The 15,857-nt window shown below is 34.9% G+C and overlaps 1 protein-coding gene across 1 annotated transcript in view; it reads left to right on the top strand.

The window, feature by feature from the left end:
* Positions 1-5,913: 5,913 nt before the first annotated feature.
* Positions 5,914-15,857, top strand: part of LOC143223016 (echinoderm microtubule-associated protein-like CG42247) — a 67,838-nt gene continuing 57,894 nt past the window's right edge. The window contains exon 1 of the mRNA XM_076450369.1: positions 5,914-6,701. Within this exon, the coding sequence (XP_076306484.1) occupies positions 6,045-6,701 (657 nt within the window). The 5' untranslated portion in view covers positions 5,914-6,044. The remainder of the gene's footprint in view (positions 6,702-15,857) is intronic.

The following is a 15,857-nucleotide window of genomic DNA, read 5'->3' as shown; positions in this document are numbered from 1 at the left end:
TTATAATTATAACTTCGAATATGCAAATATTAATAAATAAACTTTTGTTTCTTTGCTTTAAAAACTGTCTGTAAATTTTATATCCGTTTTTTTTCTCCAAAATAAACTAACCATGAAGAATATTTCATTATTACATAAACTTTTTTTTCTTTGGTTAGAACGTACTCCTACTTTTATACTGAGGAATTTAAAATAGAGTTACATTGTATAGTTCTTACTTCAACATTTATACTGAGCAATCTAAAGGTAAATAAAGATTGTACTGTATAGTTCTCACTTCTGACTTTATATAGAACAAACTCTGAGAAGATATTATATAGTATAGATCGTAATTTTATCGTTATACTGAGACAGCCTAGTTTTATTTGGGTTGTTTCTGTGACTTACCAGTTAATCTCTAAATCAATTTCTGCAAAACTCTCTGCACTAATTTTGCTCGTAGCAACTAATAAGTAAAAACCAAAAATCCGTGTAGTTCTTTGTCACCGCGTTCTCAGAAATATTAAATCTTATATTATTTATGGTTGATGAAAATTCTAATGTTATTTAATATGTATCCATGTATTTGCGCTTTCGTTTTTATTTTTATTTATGTTCCTTTCTTTGTAATTTTATTTAATAAAAAAGTAAAACCGCAAAGCATATAAGTTGCTGTTGTTTTGAATTAAACACAAAGCTACACAATGATCTATCTGTGCTCTGCCCACCACGGGTATCAAAACCCGGTTTTTAGCGGTGTAAGTCCGTAGACATACCGCTGAACCACTGGGGGGCAGAAAATAATTGAAAATAAAAACTTTACTTGAGACTGATAGCTTTTCAGACAATTTGACGTAAGATTGCAACTAAAAATATATTTTGCTATAAAGTCATCGAAATTTATCGTTTTGTGTCATTGTACCGTTACTTAGAATGTCAGCAATACGTTTCTGTTTTTAATTACTTAAAAAAGGGAAATTGTAATTTTAAAATGTATATAGCTGGTTTTTATACGAAAATGTTCATTTATCTTCATAATCTTTAATATAGTTTCTGCTATAAATCGGGAGGTACCAGTAGTGGCTTATTTCCTTGCGGTGACCTGTGAGGCGACAGTTAGGCTTATTTCAAGTATTAGATTCTATGGCTTTCTTAAATCTAATTAATGTTATTAACAGATTCTTAGGTATTTTTTTCGGCAGTAACCTATACCATTTTATACCCTAGTGACACAGCGGTATTTTTTGGACTTACTGTTAGAAACCGAGTTTCGATACCTGTGGTGGGCAGAGCACAGATAGCTAGCTCATTGTGGAACTTTGTGCTTAATTCCAAAACAAAAAAAAACTATGCGATTATATCTTTGTTTATGTTTCATTACTGTTCAAGACAGTGACAACATTCCAACGGATTAAATATCTTATCAGCATATTATCCATCATATATGTCAAAATCTTCGAATATACTAATATATCAAACATTCCATCTTAGTTTTTAATCTTAGCCAATGACATAATGATTTGGTTTCTAAAAATCTACACGATGTTATTCCTTTCCTTTAACGTAAGTTCAGAAAACATACTTATGTAACGAACTTAAAAATCATTAATAAGTTTAAATGGCTAGATATAATAAATACAGCAACCATGAAATCACTTTTAAAAAGCTTTTATTGATAACAACTACTATTCAAATTCAGTTTAAGCAGGGGTTAAAGAGAGTGGACCAAGTCAGTCACTCATAGAGATGGTGAGAACAAAGATAGGAGTAAATGTTGACTTGTAAACTCGCTTAACGATAGAGGACAAACGATTCTTCACATGGTTGGAAAACGACGCTGTTGGAGGTACACAAAGATCTGTATGCATTCCCACTGTAGCAGTGTAATATAATGCAGCAGCATATGTCCGATATAGAGTTAGGGACAATAACGTTAGAGCCTAGGGATAAAAAATGTTATTAACTATTTTCAAATACTGCGCTTATTTCTCCTCAACCCGTCTTTGACAAGATCAAAAGTAAGAGGAGTGGTAGCCATAACAGTTATTGCAGTGAGGTTCCAGTTCACACTCATAAGTGTTGTTGGTTTTGCCACCATAAGAACCACGCTTAAATATCCGAAATACTGGGACTGGAATCATCGGAGTCAGTTAGGAAAGTATACCCAAATCTTACAATTTGGATAACTTGCCTGAACATGGTGGATATGGTTATTTATGTAAACGTCAAAATTAAGACATTGGTCAGCAGCATAACTCCGTCCTTGCGAATGGAGATATGGTGCATAGCAGGAATACCTTGGCTGGAGAAACCAGCGAGGATCTCTGACTCGCAGGTGTTCTTCAAATACCTCTCAACGATCACTTTTCAGAGTCGCATGTTTTCAGAATCTCACTGTGTTTTGGGATAGATTTCTCTACCTTGATGTTCCCAGAATCTATGATAGACATGGAAGAGTAATGAAGACCCTCTAATCCTTTTTGAATGACAAAGGGAGATATATGCCCCAAGGATTTGTCTGATAAGGAGTGGAAATTTAAAAATCGTAGGATAGGTTCTGCTTGTGGTGGTGATATTGTAACATAGTCGTATATGCGTGGTCGCTTACCAGTTAGCTGTATTTATTTTTTTATTTTTTCAAGGACTGGGGAATCCATACTACATAGACGAAGATTCAGTGCCCACAGACCCTATCCGCCATGTAGTCACACAAGAGGATCCACTACAATACCAATCAAGAACACAGCAGCAACGTCATAGTTTCGTGAGCATTACACCCAAACACAAGCGTCAAACATAATGTCCACCACACCCGTTGAGAACGCCCAACACTGGTATTCATTTATCCTAGCTCAACAGGACCAGCCGATTGACCATAGGGGGACACCAAAGGCCAACAGTTACAGGCAAGAGTGGTGTGTTGAAGTTAAGCCCCTCAATTACCAGGATTCTCTCTTTTCCATCATGGGTTGCCAAGCACAGCAAATGCGTAGATGGACGTTCAGATCCAGCGGAAGTGTATACTGAGACAGAACTTTCTCTGGCAGATCTCTCACCACGTACAGAAATTCACACCGATGTGTGAAGTCTCCTCTGCTTTGCAAGCATATGAAGTGTCTTTATTTTTAAGAATCTTCTTTGTACTGTATCATAAGCATATCTAGACGCGTGAGAGTCCAAATTTTGTCAATATTCGTTGAAATTACTTAAAACTACAGAGATTCTGTAATAAGGTACTTGTCGAATCCCCCTAGTTTTTCGGGTCCCTGTAAGCTAATCACAGGGAATGAGAGCAATCTGGGAATGCTACACTGTTTTTTTTACGAAAATCATCTTAATCCCTAAACATTATAATATTTTATGTTGTATGAACACATATTATATAGTTCATGCTAATATAGTTCTGGGCAAGCAGCTCTTCACGTATGCATGATAAATGAAATTATGTGACTTAAATCCATGCAGAACGGTAAAGGTATGACGTCTTAGAATCTTGTTCTTTTCATGAAAAATGACTCCAAAATGCTGTGACTTTCATACTCTTTAGGAATACATACGTAATAGAAGATGATACATTTCTGAAGCAAACCTTTCTTCATATCTTTGTATTTTACCCCTTTCTAAACAATTACATATCACTCGACAAGTAAGTCTGTACATTGTCAAAGAATATCAGCAATTACTACAAAATAAACTACATAATATTTAAAGCTCTGTTGTTTCCTTACTGTTTATTGGTATATTCAGTAAACCTATAATAGACCAACAAACTTTTGTTTTCAAATGTGATCATTTTATTTTAACAATTAACATGTTTACAAAAATAATATGTTGTATCTGTCCTACAAAATATTATAATGACAATAAATGTTTCGCGAATATAAAGTATCCATTAAGAGGGAAGTTAGGATCTCATATTTTATACAAAGTACACGTAGATAAGAAGATCATACAAAGTATACTTGGATAAGAAGATCATGCGAAGTACACATGAATAAGAAGATCATACGAAGTACACGTGGATAAGAAGATCATACAAAGTACACTTGGGTAAGAAGATCATACGAAGTACACGTGGATAAGAAGATCATACGAAGTACACGTGGATAAAAAAATCATGCGAAGTACACATGGATGAGAATATCATACGAAGTACACGTGGATAAGAAGATCATACAAAGTACACGTGAATAAGAAGACCATATGAAGTACACGTGGATAAAAAATCATGCGAAGTACACGTGGATAAAAAAAATCATGCGAAGTACACATGGATGAGAATGTCATACGAAGTACATGTGGATAAGAAGATCATATAAAGTACACGTGGATAAAAAGATCATACGAAGTACACATGGATAAGAAGATTATCATCGTTTCGTTACTGCGATCATTTAAAATTAAAACTATATAAACATCTGCACACGTTGATAAATGTCTACAGATTCATTTGAGGTACAAATATTTTGGATTGAGATCGCATTTTCAATGATTACCTATTTGTCCATAAATATTAATATGTTTTGGAGACAAAGCGTTCTCGATGACGGAGAACTTTTAACGGTCCACACATTTACTAATCTGTTAGTACGATACATGTATTATGTATCAAACACGTGCTCATAAAGTACACAAAAGTTACAATATATTTAGGGCAAGGTAGGTTTGCAAAAAAAGACTAAATCCTAAAACATCATAAATTTACCATTCTGCACAATATCAACCATGTTGTTTAGTTACTCCCTATAGATATGAAGAACGGCTGAACTAGAAATATAACACATTATCTATTAAATTTGTATGTACAAAATATGGTAAATGTACAATATTTCTAAAGCGAGACGGTTTTCTAAGAAACAACAGAATCGAAAATCATTGTTACAGCACACTTTACTCAGCTGTAAACACACACACATATATACGTTAAATAAGACTAGGTTTTGTTTATAAATGTTAATAGCTTCAGACGACCACAATATTTAACTACTTGGCACAGATTATTTGTTTTCAACTTTTATTTTAATTATTTAATTGCTATAATATGTGAGATCAGTTTATTTATTCATATATGAAGAGAGAGAGAACAAAAATACATTTATAATGTTGTCATGTTAGGATACTAAACCTACTTATAATTTAACATGAATAAAGCTAATTCACATGATTTCTTGGTGAAAAAAAGTCAGTAATAAAGTTTACATATTTCACATCCGAGTCAAACCAAGTATTTTGTAATACAGCGTTTAAAGAAACAGATCCCAGTCGATAAAAAGTAAAATTTCAAATAAAATTCAGGCACTTTCCAGTGTTTTTCCTCTGACTTACAGCTAAACTTCAGAACGGTCTTCAACAAAAGAGTATGCGATAGAGGTGATTTATTATTTACTAAGCCTTTAACGTAATAAATCAAACTTCAAAATATTCCAAATCATATTGATTAACTTATTGCTATCAGGAATCGTACTTTTACTTCAAGTGTAGGTTTTAGGTACTAGCTTTGTTCTTTTACATCAAAACCACATTTTAGAAAAAAGTTTCTTTAATATAAGTGCCAGTTTTCTAAAGTAAATTATTAATATTCTTAAGATGTAGCCTTGTTAAGGTGCAAAGAAAATAGTCACTGTCCAGAATTATTTATAAAATTAATTAATATATATTCCACAGAAGATTATTTGCCTAAACACACATGTTGTTTTCCCTCTAGTTTTCTGTATTATGACTTTTATCTCACCAATAAATCAAGGCAAGTTATATAATATCGAGAACAACTTCTTCGGAGATATTCATTTGCAATAATAGTCGAAACTTCTTGTAGTATGTTGAAGGCGGGGTTTAAGAAGTGCGCCATGTGCTGTCTTGAAACGAGCAGTTCGACCTCCTCTGCGTTCGTGATATAAACATGTTCATTTTGTGCATAATATACCTTTATGGAGCCACATCTGTTGGTAGATTTGAATCATTGATTACTTGATAATGTGTGGCCCTACAAATACGGTCACTATGGAAACCCATGTACTGCAGAGCTCCCATCACGTAACAAATTAGTAGAGCGAACAGCACGAACCATGGTCGGCGGCCTTCCCAATATAGGTGGGATGGACGGCGACAGATACCGTGGAATGTCTTCTAGGGTTCGCAAGGCTCGTATGATTACCTTCTACAAGAACGGGGATCCTTTCCATTCGGGCACAAAAGTTTCTATTACACCAGGTAAGGACTTCAAGAGCTTGGAGAACTTGTGCGATTTCCTTACCCAGCGGACTAAGATCCCCCACGGAGCCCGTTTCATTTTTACACTTAATGGGAAGCGAGTTTATGACTTGGAAGAATTACAAGATGGACAGTCTTACGTTGTGTCTGGCTCCAGAAACTTTCAGGAGCTGGCCTACGGCCAGGCAGCAAGAATGAGGACGGCACATACTGCCTACCGTCCCAATGCTGTTCCTCTCAGGGAAGACGACCTGCGTCTTCTCCGGCCTGTTGATCAACAAAAACGGAAAAGCTCAGAAGTTTCTTCAGGCAGTCAGTCCCTGCCTGCGTCTCTCCCTGGGTCACGAGAAGGAAGGGTGATCACGGTGGTTAACAGGAATGATCAAAACGTTCACAACCGTGTTCTTCTCAACATGAGGACGCCACAACCTTTTGAAGAAGTACTTGTAGATTTAGGTCAGGCCATCAAAATGAAACATGCGAAACGAATGTTTACTTTATGGGGCCAAGAGGTAAGAATTTTTAGGTTTATTCCTGTTTTATAAATAAATAGTGGTGTTTGTATTTATCATACTATAGCTAGTTGTCGCCGTTCATAGTTTTAATTTACTGACCAGAGGGAAAACATGGAGTCAATAGCTCCATATCAGTAGCAATCCACACTAAGTTATTAATTGTGACGCTTATAAAGCCCTCAGGGCTTAAAATCTAGGAAAATATTCTGTAGTGTTGCACGGGTTTGAGTCAGTATCGCCACTAAATAAATACACTACGACATTGGGTACAAATAGGAATAAGTGTTTATTTGTTTTCATTGTATTGAATAAATCTTAGAACAAATTAATAAGTTTTTTAAATCTCTAAGATAACATTTGAAATCAAATTAATGTCGATTAAACCTTGTTTAAATACTGATAATAATTTACAACACATATGAACTAACAACACATACAATTGTTGTACCACAGCCTTTAGATAAACAACACAAGTCTTCCAATCTATAGTAACGTAAATAAACATTAATTCATGAGATTAAAACAACAACAAATGTTTCAACGTAACCACACCGTTTTTTTTTTATTTCAAGTCTCATTTAAGACCCAGTTATAATAGGTTTTTGCTATTAAATATCGGTGGCCCAGCATGGCAAGGTGGTTAAGGTGCTCGACTCGTAATCCGAGGGTTGCGGGTTCGAATCACTGTCACACAAAGCATGCTTGTCCTATCGGCTGTGGGGGCGTTATAATGTGACAGTCAATCCCACTATTCTTTGGTAAAAGAGTAGCCTTCCCTGTAAAAAAGTTTCCTTCCCTGTAGTCTTACGTTGCTAAATTAGGGACGACAAGCGAAGATAGCCCTCGTGTAGTTTTGCGCGAAATGCAAAACAAATACTGACAAATTAAATACCATTTGTTTATTTTCGAAATACCACACAAAATTTATTTGCTATTACCTACTCAACAACACAAGGTTGTGCTATATATTGTACATGTAAGGAGTAATTTGGCTGTGAATAGAGTACTATGATAATTTTTGATATTGTAACCTGTATCATATTACCAGAAACGATGTTTACCTGTGTTAAGTGCAATAAGAATTTTGTAGTAGTATCAGTAGGCCTAAAAGTCAATAATATTTTTTATTCTCTCTGGGATCTGTTATGTATATACATATACATTAAAAAAATGTATTAATAAACAGCTGAGATAAAACTTTAATGTATTTTGAATAACTGTGAAATCGTTGTCTAACAACAGTGTGAATAATACTGACTTCAGCATACAATATCCATATATTTATCTGTTTCTACATGGCTACGATCGTTACAGGTCATTTTCTAAATCTTTCTGGTGTGCAACGGAGATTGGTTCTCAATGTTTACGATAAACGTCAAACCCACTCCATGGAAACCAAATCATCGCCGGTCGAAATATGACTTTTATGATATAATCCTATTTCTGTTCCTATCAGCAACGTTAACTCTGTTTAGTTTTTACCCTTAAATAAGAAAACGAACTGAACATGAATTAAGACAAACTAATAATAATAAAGAATATTCGTCTGCATTAAACAACATTAATTAAGTGACGTCTGTGTTAAGTAAAAATATCTTAATAAAAGATCGGTTACAAACCTATGAACTCGCCCAATAAAGAATTGATAGCTTTGTTTCAGAAACATTCCTTTTATATTTATTCAGAAGCTTTATAAAGGTTGTGACAGACATGTTTTCTATTTATTTTGTTTTCAATTTTTTACTAGTGTCGTAAATTAGTAACTTTGTTTTTTAAATTTTGCGCAAAGCCACTCGAGGGCTGTCTGCGCTAGCCGTCCCTAATTTAGCAGTTCAAGACTAGAGGGAAGGCAGCTCTTGAGCTACTCTTTTACCAACGAATAGTGGGATTGACCCTCACATTATAACGTCCCCACGGATGAAAGGGGCGAGTATGTTTGGTGCGACCGGGATTCGAACCCGTGACCCTCGGATTACGAGTCGAGAGCCTTAACCACCTGGCCATGCTGGGCCTCAGTGACGTTTTCATGAAGGAATTTCTTATTCAGGACTCCAATCACGGTATTGCATTTAAAGGAAGTCCAAAGATTTCATTCAAGCTCATTTCACTTATGAATAAAGAATGTTTAGAAACGTTAAATACATTGATTTTTTGTTCGTTCTGTGGATAAGAGGCTGTGGAATAATTTGAAAGACTCCAAAATAAATTCCATCTTTCTTACGAAATTAAAATAAGACATATAGGAGACGACTGGTTTTCAGCCTTATTATAAGACACATAGACACTTTACAGACAAACATTACCTATTACATACTAATACGCAATGTCTACTTTTAAAATGTGATAACTGTCAATTTCATGAAATAGCTGCTCATTCTAATTATTTCGTTTTGTTTATAATTTTAATATGATTATGTTAAAAGATTATCTGAAAGATCATAAATCACCAACCTATGAATTTTGTTTATATTTAGCTCTTCATCAATGTTGCCAGGCAACGAACGTCACAGACTCATACGAAGAAATAAACTGAGTGAAGTTTCCATCATTACTCAACCATAGGTTGGCTTAGAACAAATGTTGATTCAATTTGTAACTTTTTAAAACGTCACCCATAAATCAGAGGATACGATGTTATCAATATATCACCCATAAATCAGAGGATACGTTGTTATCAATATATCACCCATAAATCAGAGGATACGTTGTTATCAATATATCACCCATAAATCAAAGGATACGTTGTTATCAATATATCACCCATAAATCAGAGGATACGTTGTTATGAATACATCATATTTTTGTTTGGAATATATTTGTTATCCCCCAACCAGTGACACAGCGGTGCGGTATGTTTGTAGACCTACGACGCTAGAAACCGGGTTTCAATGTCAGTGATGGTCAGAGCACAGATAACCCATTGTATAGTTTTACGCTTAACTTCAAACAAATAAACTGTTCGTTATTTGAAAATAAAAAAGAATTTACAGATAAACAGCTTTGATTATCATAATAACTTTTGGTAGTTGATCTAATGATACAATAGCATGCACGAATAAACATTGTGAAAATATAATATCTTAGCAAAAATCAACGTAATATAGTAATTCCATGTGCAACAAATTGTCATGAGTAGCTGACTGTAATAACAAAGGTATGTGCGTTAAGAAGGAAACTATTATTCACGATTTACTTGTCTATTTTGTGCGTACAGAAAGAAAAAAAACATTAGGAAAAGTTAGACGCTACAGACTACACAGCTTTCTCCTATTTGAAACAGAGTTTAAAACAAAACTGGGCTGATCAATGGCTAGTATTCGAAAGTGTTTCCAGTGGTTGACTCAGTAAGAAGGTTTTTAATAATGAAATACTGTATCACCTTAAAAGCCCATTCCTTTGTTTTCATCTGGATATAAGGGTTATAAGTATTTTCACTATCATTGTTGGTAAACTATATAATGGTGATGAATACGCAGTAACGTTAGTAAAAAAGATCCGATGCCCTTAGTGGTTTAGTAGATGAAAATATAGATAATTAATAGTATAACACGTTTGTTTTGTTTTGAATTTCACGCAAGGCTACACAGGGATATCTGCGCTAGCCGTCCCTAATTTAGCAGTGTAAGAGTAGAGGGAAAGCAGCTAGTCATCACACCCACCGCCAACTCTTGGGCTATTCTTTTACCAACGAATAGTGGGATTGACCGTCACATTATAAAGTCCTCACAGCTAAAAGGGCGAGCATGTTTGATGTAACGAAGGGGGGAGTTTTACAAGTAAACTCTATATTATTTTATCTCTTCTGTACTACTGTAATCCAAATTAAAAGTAATGTGTAACTGGAAAACATTTCTGAGTAAGAACTGAGCTTGGAATATAGCTGACAAATTTTTAATGTCTGATTTATTTTTACTATAAAATTTAAGACAAGTAAGAGTTCAACATTATGAACAGACTATTATACTATATTTTTATCAATTTCCTAAACTTGCAGAATAGTCTATTAATTTGAAAACATCCCATAATAATTCCCGTTATGTGTTTATAAGTTAATTTTTTTGCGAACTTCTCCCATAGTATTTTGGAACAGGAAAACCCAACTTGGCAGACAGACTCGAATCAGCGCAAAGAATATCCTTATCTGTATGGCATGACCCATTAAAGGTTTGGGATACGAATAGAAGTTAAAACGCATGGCTGCTGAAATCGAAAATGGTATAAGATTTTATGTTTCTGGCCTCCCTTGAAATTCTGGGTTGCCATCTTTGAAACTGTATTTATACTACCCATCCCCCTCTCACAAATAAGCGAAATAAAATTTGGAACACATATTCATGTACAAAGAACAAATGTTCTAGCTTGTGTGTGTATGTTTTTTTTCTATGATTAGACCCCCTTGAAGTGGCTTTAGAAATAATTGGGGATAATGGAAGAGTCTGATCGATATATCATAAGGGGGTCTTAAAACCAGAAGTAACTACGTCAACATAAAAGTATAATATTTTGTGAAGCGAATACTGAAAAAAATGTACATTATTTTTAACTGCCATAAAACACTAAAATAACTTCGATTTTTGTTAATGTTACAAAAAATATATACAGAAAGCTCATGAAATTGAATAAGAGAAAATCAAATTAGCAGTAATTGTTGATGTGTTATGTACCAGTATCTGATGGAAAGAAAACAACAGAAAATCTTCCGTACGTCTGATGTACCTTTTTCTTTCGAAGTAACTCCTTCGATTAAACCAGTTTCGAGGAAGATAATCCTTCATAAGTAATTCTGGGCTTGGCTGAAACGGAAAGGGGAAAATATAATCGTTTCGAGTTTCTGATGTTCTGTTTACAAAAGTATGAAAATATTGTAAAATTTGGTTTGTTTTTCTTTGCATTTTGGGAAAAGCTACATTGTAAGACTAGAGGAGGGCAGCTAGTCAACATCACCCATCGTCAGCTATTGGGCTACTCTTTTACTAACGAATAGTAAGGTTGACTGTCACATTATAACGCCCCCATGACTGAAAAGGCGAGCATGTTGGGTGTGACGGGGATTCGAATCCGCAACCCTCAAATTACGAGTCGAACGTCTTAACCATCTGGCCATGCCAGGCCTGTAAAACTTGGAACCCAATTTTACAGAGACAAATTTTATTTACATAACTTTTATCTAAAATATTTCATTACAATTTTATTAAATCACTTATCTTCCTCAAGTGACTGCAAGTCATGAATAGTTGTTTATTTAGGTACAGATACGCTATTGACGTAACGACACTTCCATATTAGCTAATTACGTCATTATTTCCTATCACATATAAAACTCGTAAAGAAATATTAACTCTCTTAAGTGATGTATATCAATCACTGAATTCGTTTCATTTCTGCAAATACCTCCCTCACTGACATACCTTCTATAGTACTATAGTTATATTTACAGGTAACATACGAAGTTGTAGTTGTTTTTGTTAGATTATTTGTCTGTCATTTATATTCTTTCAATTGACATACACAACTGCTGTCGATTTACTCTCTTCCTAGTTCAAGCTAATGTAAATGAGGTGTTTTATTTGTCTATACGTATAACACAGGATTCAATAACGTTAAACGCATGGTAATGAAACGTCCATCTAAAGTGGGTGGATGTAGACAGGTGTCAGCGGTCGTCGTATCGCACATAAAAGCATCCTTTTTCCTCAACTATAGACATATCATGCAATTAATCTTTAGTTAATATTAACACTCCTTTCAGTATACAGCGGGGTGTCTTGTGGATTATCACAACAGTGGCGCCGTTCGTGTAATTTCAATAGCACGACTACGTTGGAAAGATAATAATCCTTTAACGTATCACTTACTAGCTGTTTGCTTATACTTATAAAAAACGTCGGTCGCAGATCAAGATGAAGGTACAGTAAAAATAAGTGTATTTTGATTTTAAAATGATTTATAAAATAAGGATTCTAAAATGGTTTGACTGCACAAAGCAAAAACAGAGTTATAGCATTTACAAAACTGTATTAAAAAGTTTCCCTCAATTCCATGCAGTGTCAGTCCAATAAAATTACCTTGGTGATGTCTGTGTTGTGTTGACTGTGACTTGCATGCTGACGTCTATCTTCTATACCGTCGATCACATTACGACAAATGTGTTGTATACTGTGGATTACCTCATCAATTCATTTCGGAAGTATAACCAAGTAAGTCTATTTAGCTCACAACAACTGATCACCTCTAAAACCAAACTGAAGAATGTTATTGAAATAATATTTGAATATACCACATATTAATGAAAAACAAGTACGATTTAAATGCATCTTCAAAAAGCGTGATTTTTTAACTGTTACATTAGCTGATCATTATATTCGCTTATATCAACTTAGTTGGTCAGAGATTGGACACACGACTGGCCTATTACAAGTTAATCCCTACTTTTTTAGGTGCACTGTGAGTTTTGTCGTTGTTTTAGGAACATCATGTTGTATATTATAGATTAAGAGAGACCCAACATCTTGAGGAATGTTTCAATTAATGGTCAACTGTTGGTCTTATTGTCTGACTATCTTCACTATTCATCATATTCCACGTTGTACTATTAACTTTCTGGGAAACATATTCGACTCCTGATATCAGATGTTTCCGACATTCTACTGAATCTCTCCTCACAACAGTGTTATCGTTCCTGTATTACCAGTAGCGACATCTTCAGTGTAAAGATAATTAATATTCTCGCTCATATCACGTGCTACTTTCTTTTGTTTAAATTAAGACAATGTCGATCGCAAAATAAAACTAGTCTGCGTATTATTAAATGATCAAAGTCTGTAGCGTGGACAGTGTAATATATCACAATTCGTTTTATTGTGACTAGGTGCGGTATGGCTAAATAGTTTGGGTGCTAGAGTTGCACTCTGACGGTCACGATGTTCAAATCAACGTCACACCAAATATGATCGCCCTTTCAACGGGGGGAGCTTTGTAATATGATGTTCAATTGCTCTATTCATTGATTAAAAGGTAGACCAAGAGTTAGAGGTGGAAGGTGATAACAGGCTACCTTTTTTCTAGTCTTACTCTGCAACATTAGGGAGTGCTAATGTAAATAACTCTCGTGTAACCTTTAGCGAAATTCAAACAAACAATGTGACTAGGAACATCACTGTCGGTTCAGTGAGTGTTTGATAGAACATTCAAAGGAACACATCCGAGTTGATGTCTGATTTGTTTTTAAAGATATCACTTCTTGTTGCTTATGTTTTGTGAAGCGTGTACTCTTCTTTAAAATGACAAGTAGGACAACAATGATTGTCAATAATCCGTACTGCAGAAATTTTCCGAGATTTTGCTTTCTTAGTCAGTAACCTATATACTAAAAGCACAATAAGAAACATCTACTACAATATCTACAGTATTTTTTAGAAACATAGATGAAAAATATACAAAAACTTTACCTTAGATCCTACAACTTACTGGCTCGGCATGGCCATGTGGTTAAGGCACTCGACTCGTAATCTGGGGGTCACGGGTTTGAATCCCTGTTACACCAAATATACTCGCCCCTTTCATCCGTGGGGACGTTATAATGTGACGGTCAATCACACTAATCGTTAGGAAAAGAGTAGCCCAAGAGTTGGCGGTGGATGGTGATGACTAGCTCCTTTCCCTCTAGTCTTACACTGCTAAATTAGGGACGGCTAGCGCATACAGCTCTTGAAATTTAAAAGAAAACAAACCTATAATTTACCTAAATTGCGTAAACCAGAGATCCTTCTCAGATACATTGTAGCACCAACAGATTCAACCAACCAGCAAATTGCGCGCATATTTGTTAATTAATATCATATTTCTATTGCCTAAGAAAACTAAAACCCTTTTAAGCAATTGCGTGAAATTTTGAAAAAAAAATTGCATTCAGTCATACAATAATAAGAAAATTTATGATTATTTTCTATTTACATTTTTACCCATGTTTCAATAGCGAAGTGATGCATATTATAAAACCAAATTTACAGATAAGAAAACTTTGTCAAACAAAGACCACTTTCAGTTTCTCCAGCAAAGGAATCATGTGGTAATTCTTGGGTTAGTATTTATAACTCACGCATTCTGCTTACAGTAACATACTTTAAAACATCTTCTTAGCTTCGCGATTTCTTTTTTTGTACTGTTTCTGGCTTAACTGTAAAACTAGCTACCTACAGTCTGCCCACCGCAGGGCTCGAACCGCGAGATTTAGCGTTATTAACTATCAAGCTTTCCATTGAGCTATTACAATCACACAGTTTCTAACTTAAGAGAGCAAAGTCTATACCTTGTTTACTTCTCTGTTGTCCACATTATATGGAGCCGTTCCTACGCTTTATTTCACACATAACCAGTCCATATATAAGGAAAACTAACAGCATCAAATTTTAAGTGCTGTGTTTGTGCTCCATTAAATACAAGCTTGCGTGACATGTAAAATTCATACACACTAGTACAATTATACAGGGTGTGGGTGTTGCAAGACATAAGCTTCTTTCACTAGTGAAGTGGTAGGATTAAACGACTCGAAGGCGACATATAATCGACCAGGCACATGCTTTTATTCCTTGTTTTATAAATAAACTAATAGATTATTTGCCCTTTAGTTTTATTCACTTTGCTTGTTTGTTTTTGTTTTTGAATTTCGCACAAAGCTACTCGAGGGCTATCTGTGCTAGCCGTTCCTAAATTAGCAGTGTAAGGAAAGGCAGCTAGTCATCACCACCCACCGCGAACTCTTGGGCTACTCTTTTAACAACGAATAGTGGGATTGACCGTCACATTATAACGCCCCCACAGCTGAAAGGGCGAGCATGTTTGGTGCGACCGGGATTCGAACCCGCAGCTCTCGGATTACGAGTCGAACGCCTTAACACACTTGGCCATGCCGGGCCTATTTACCTTGCAAATATACAATTGGTCATTACAACTAGAAAGGACACTGTTAAAGGCATTCATGTTTAATGTTAATTAATTAATTTCGTCCAGTATTTAATCTAAATTTTTTATCGGTCACGTTCATGTATTTAACTATATATGTAATTGTGGAACTCCTAAAAAACTGATTTTCCGTTCAGAATAAATACTATTTCGCTAACAACTTCACGTTCGATCGAACATTCGTGTAAGAAT

The sequence above is a fragment of the Tachypleus tridentatus genome, chromosome 8, assembly GCF_004210375.1.
Source record: "Tachypleus tridentatus isolate NWPU-2018 chromosome 8, ASM421037v1, whole genome shotgun sequence".
Classification (NCBI taxonomy): Eukaryota; Metazoa; Arthropoda; class Merostomata; order Xiphosura; family Limulidae; genus Tachypleus; species Tachypleus tridentatus.
This window is presented reverse-complemented; position numbering and strand designations above follow the sequence as displayed.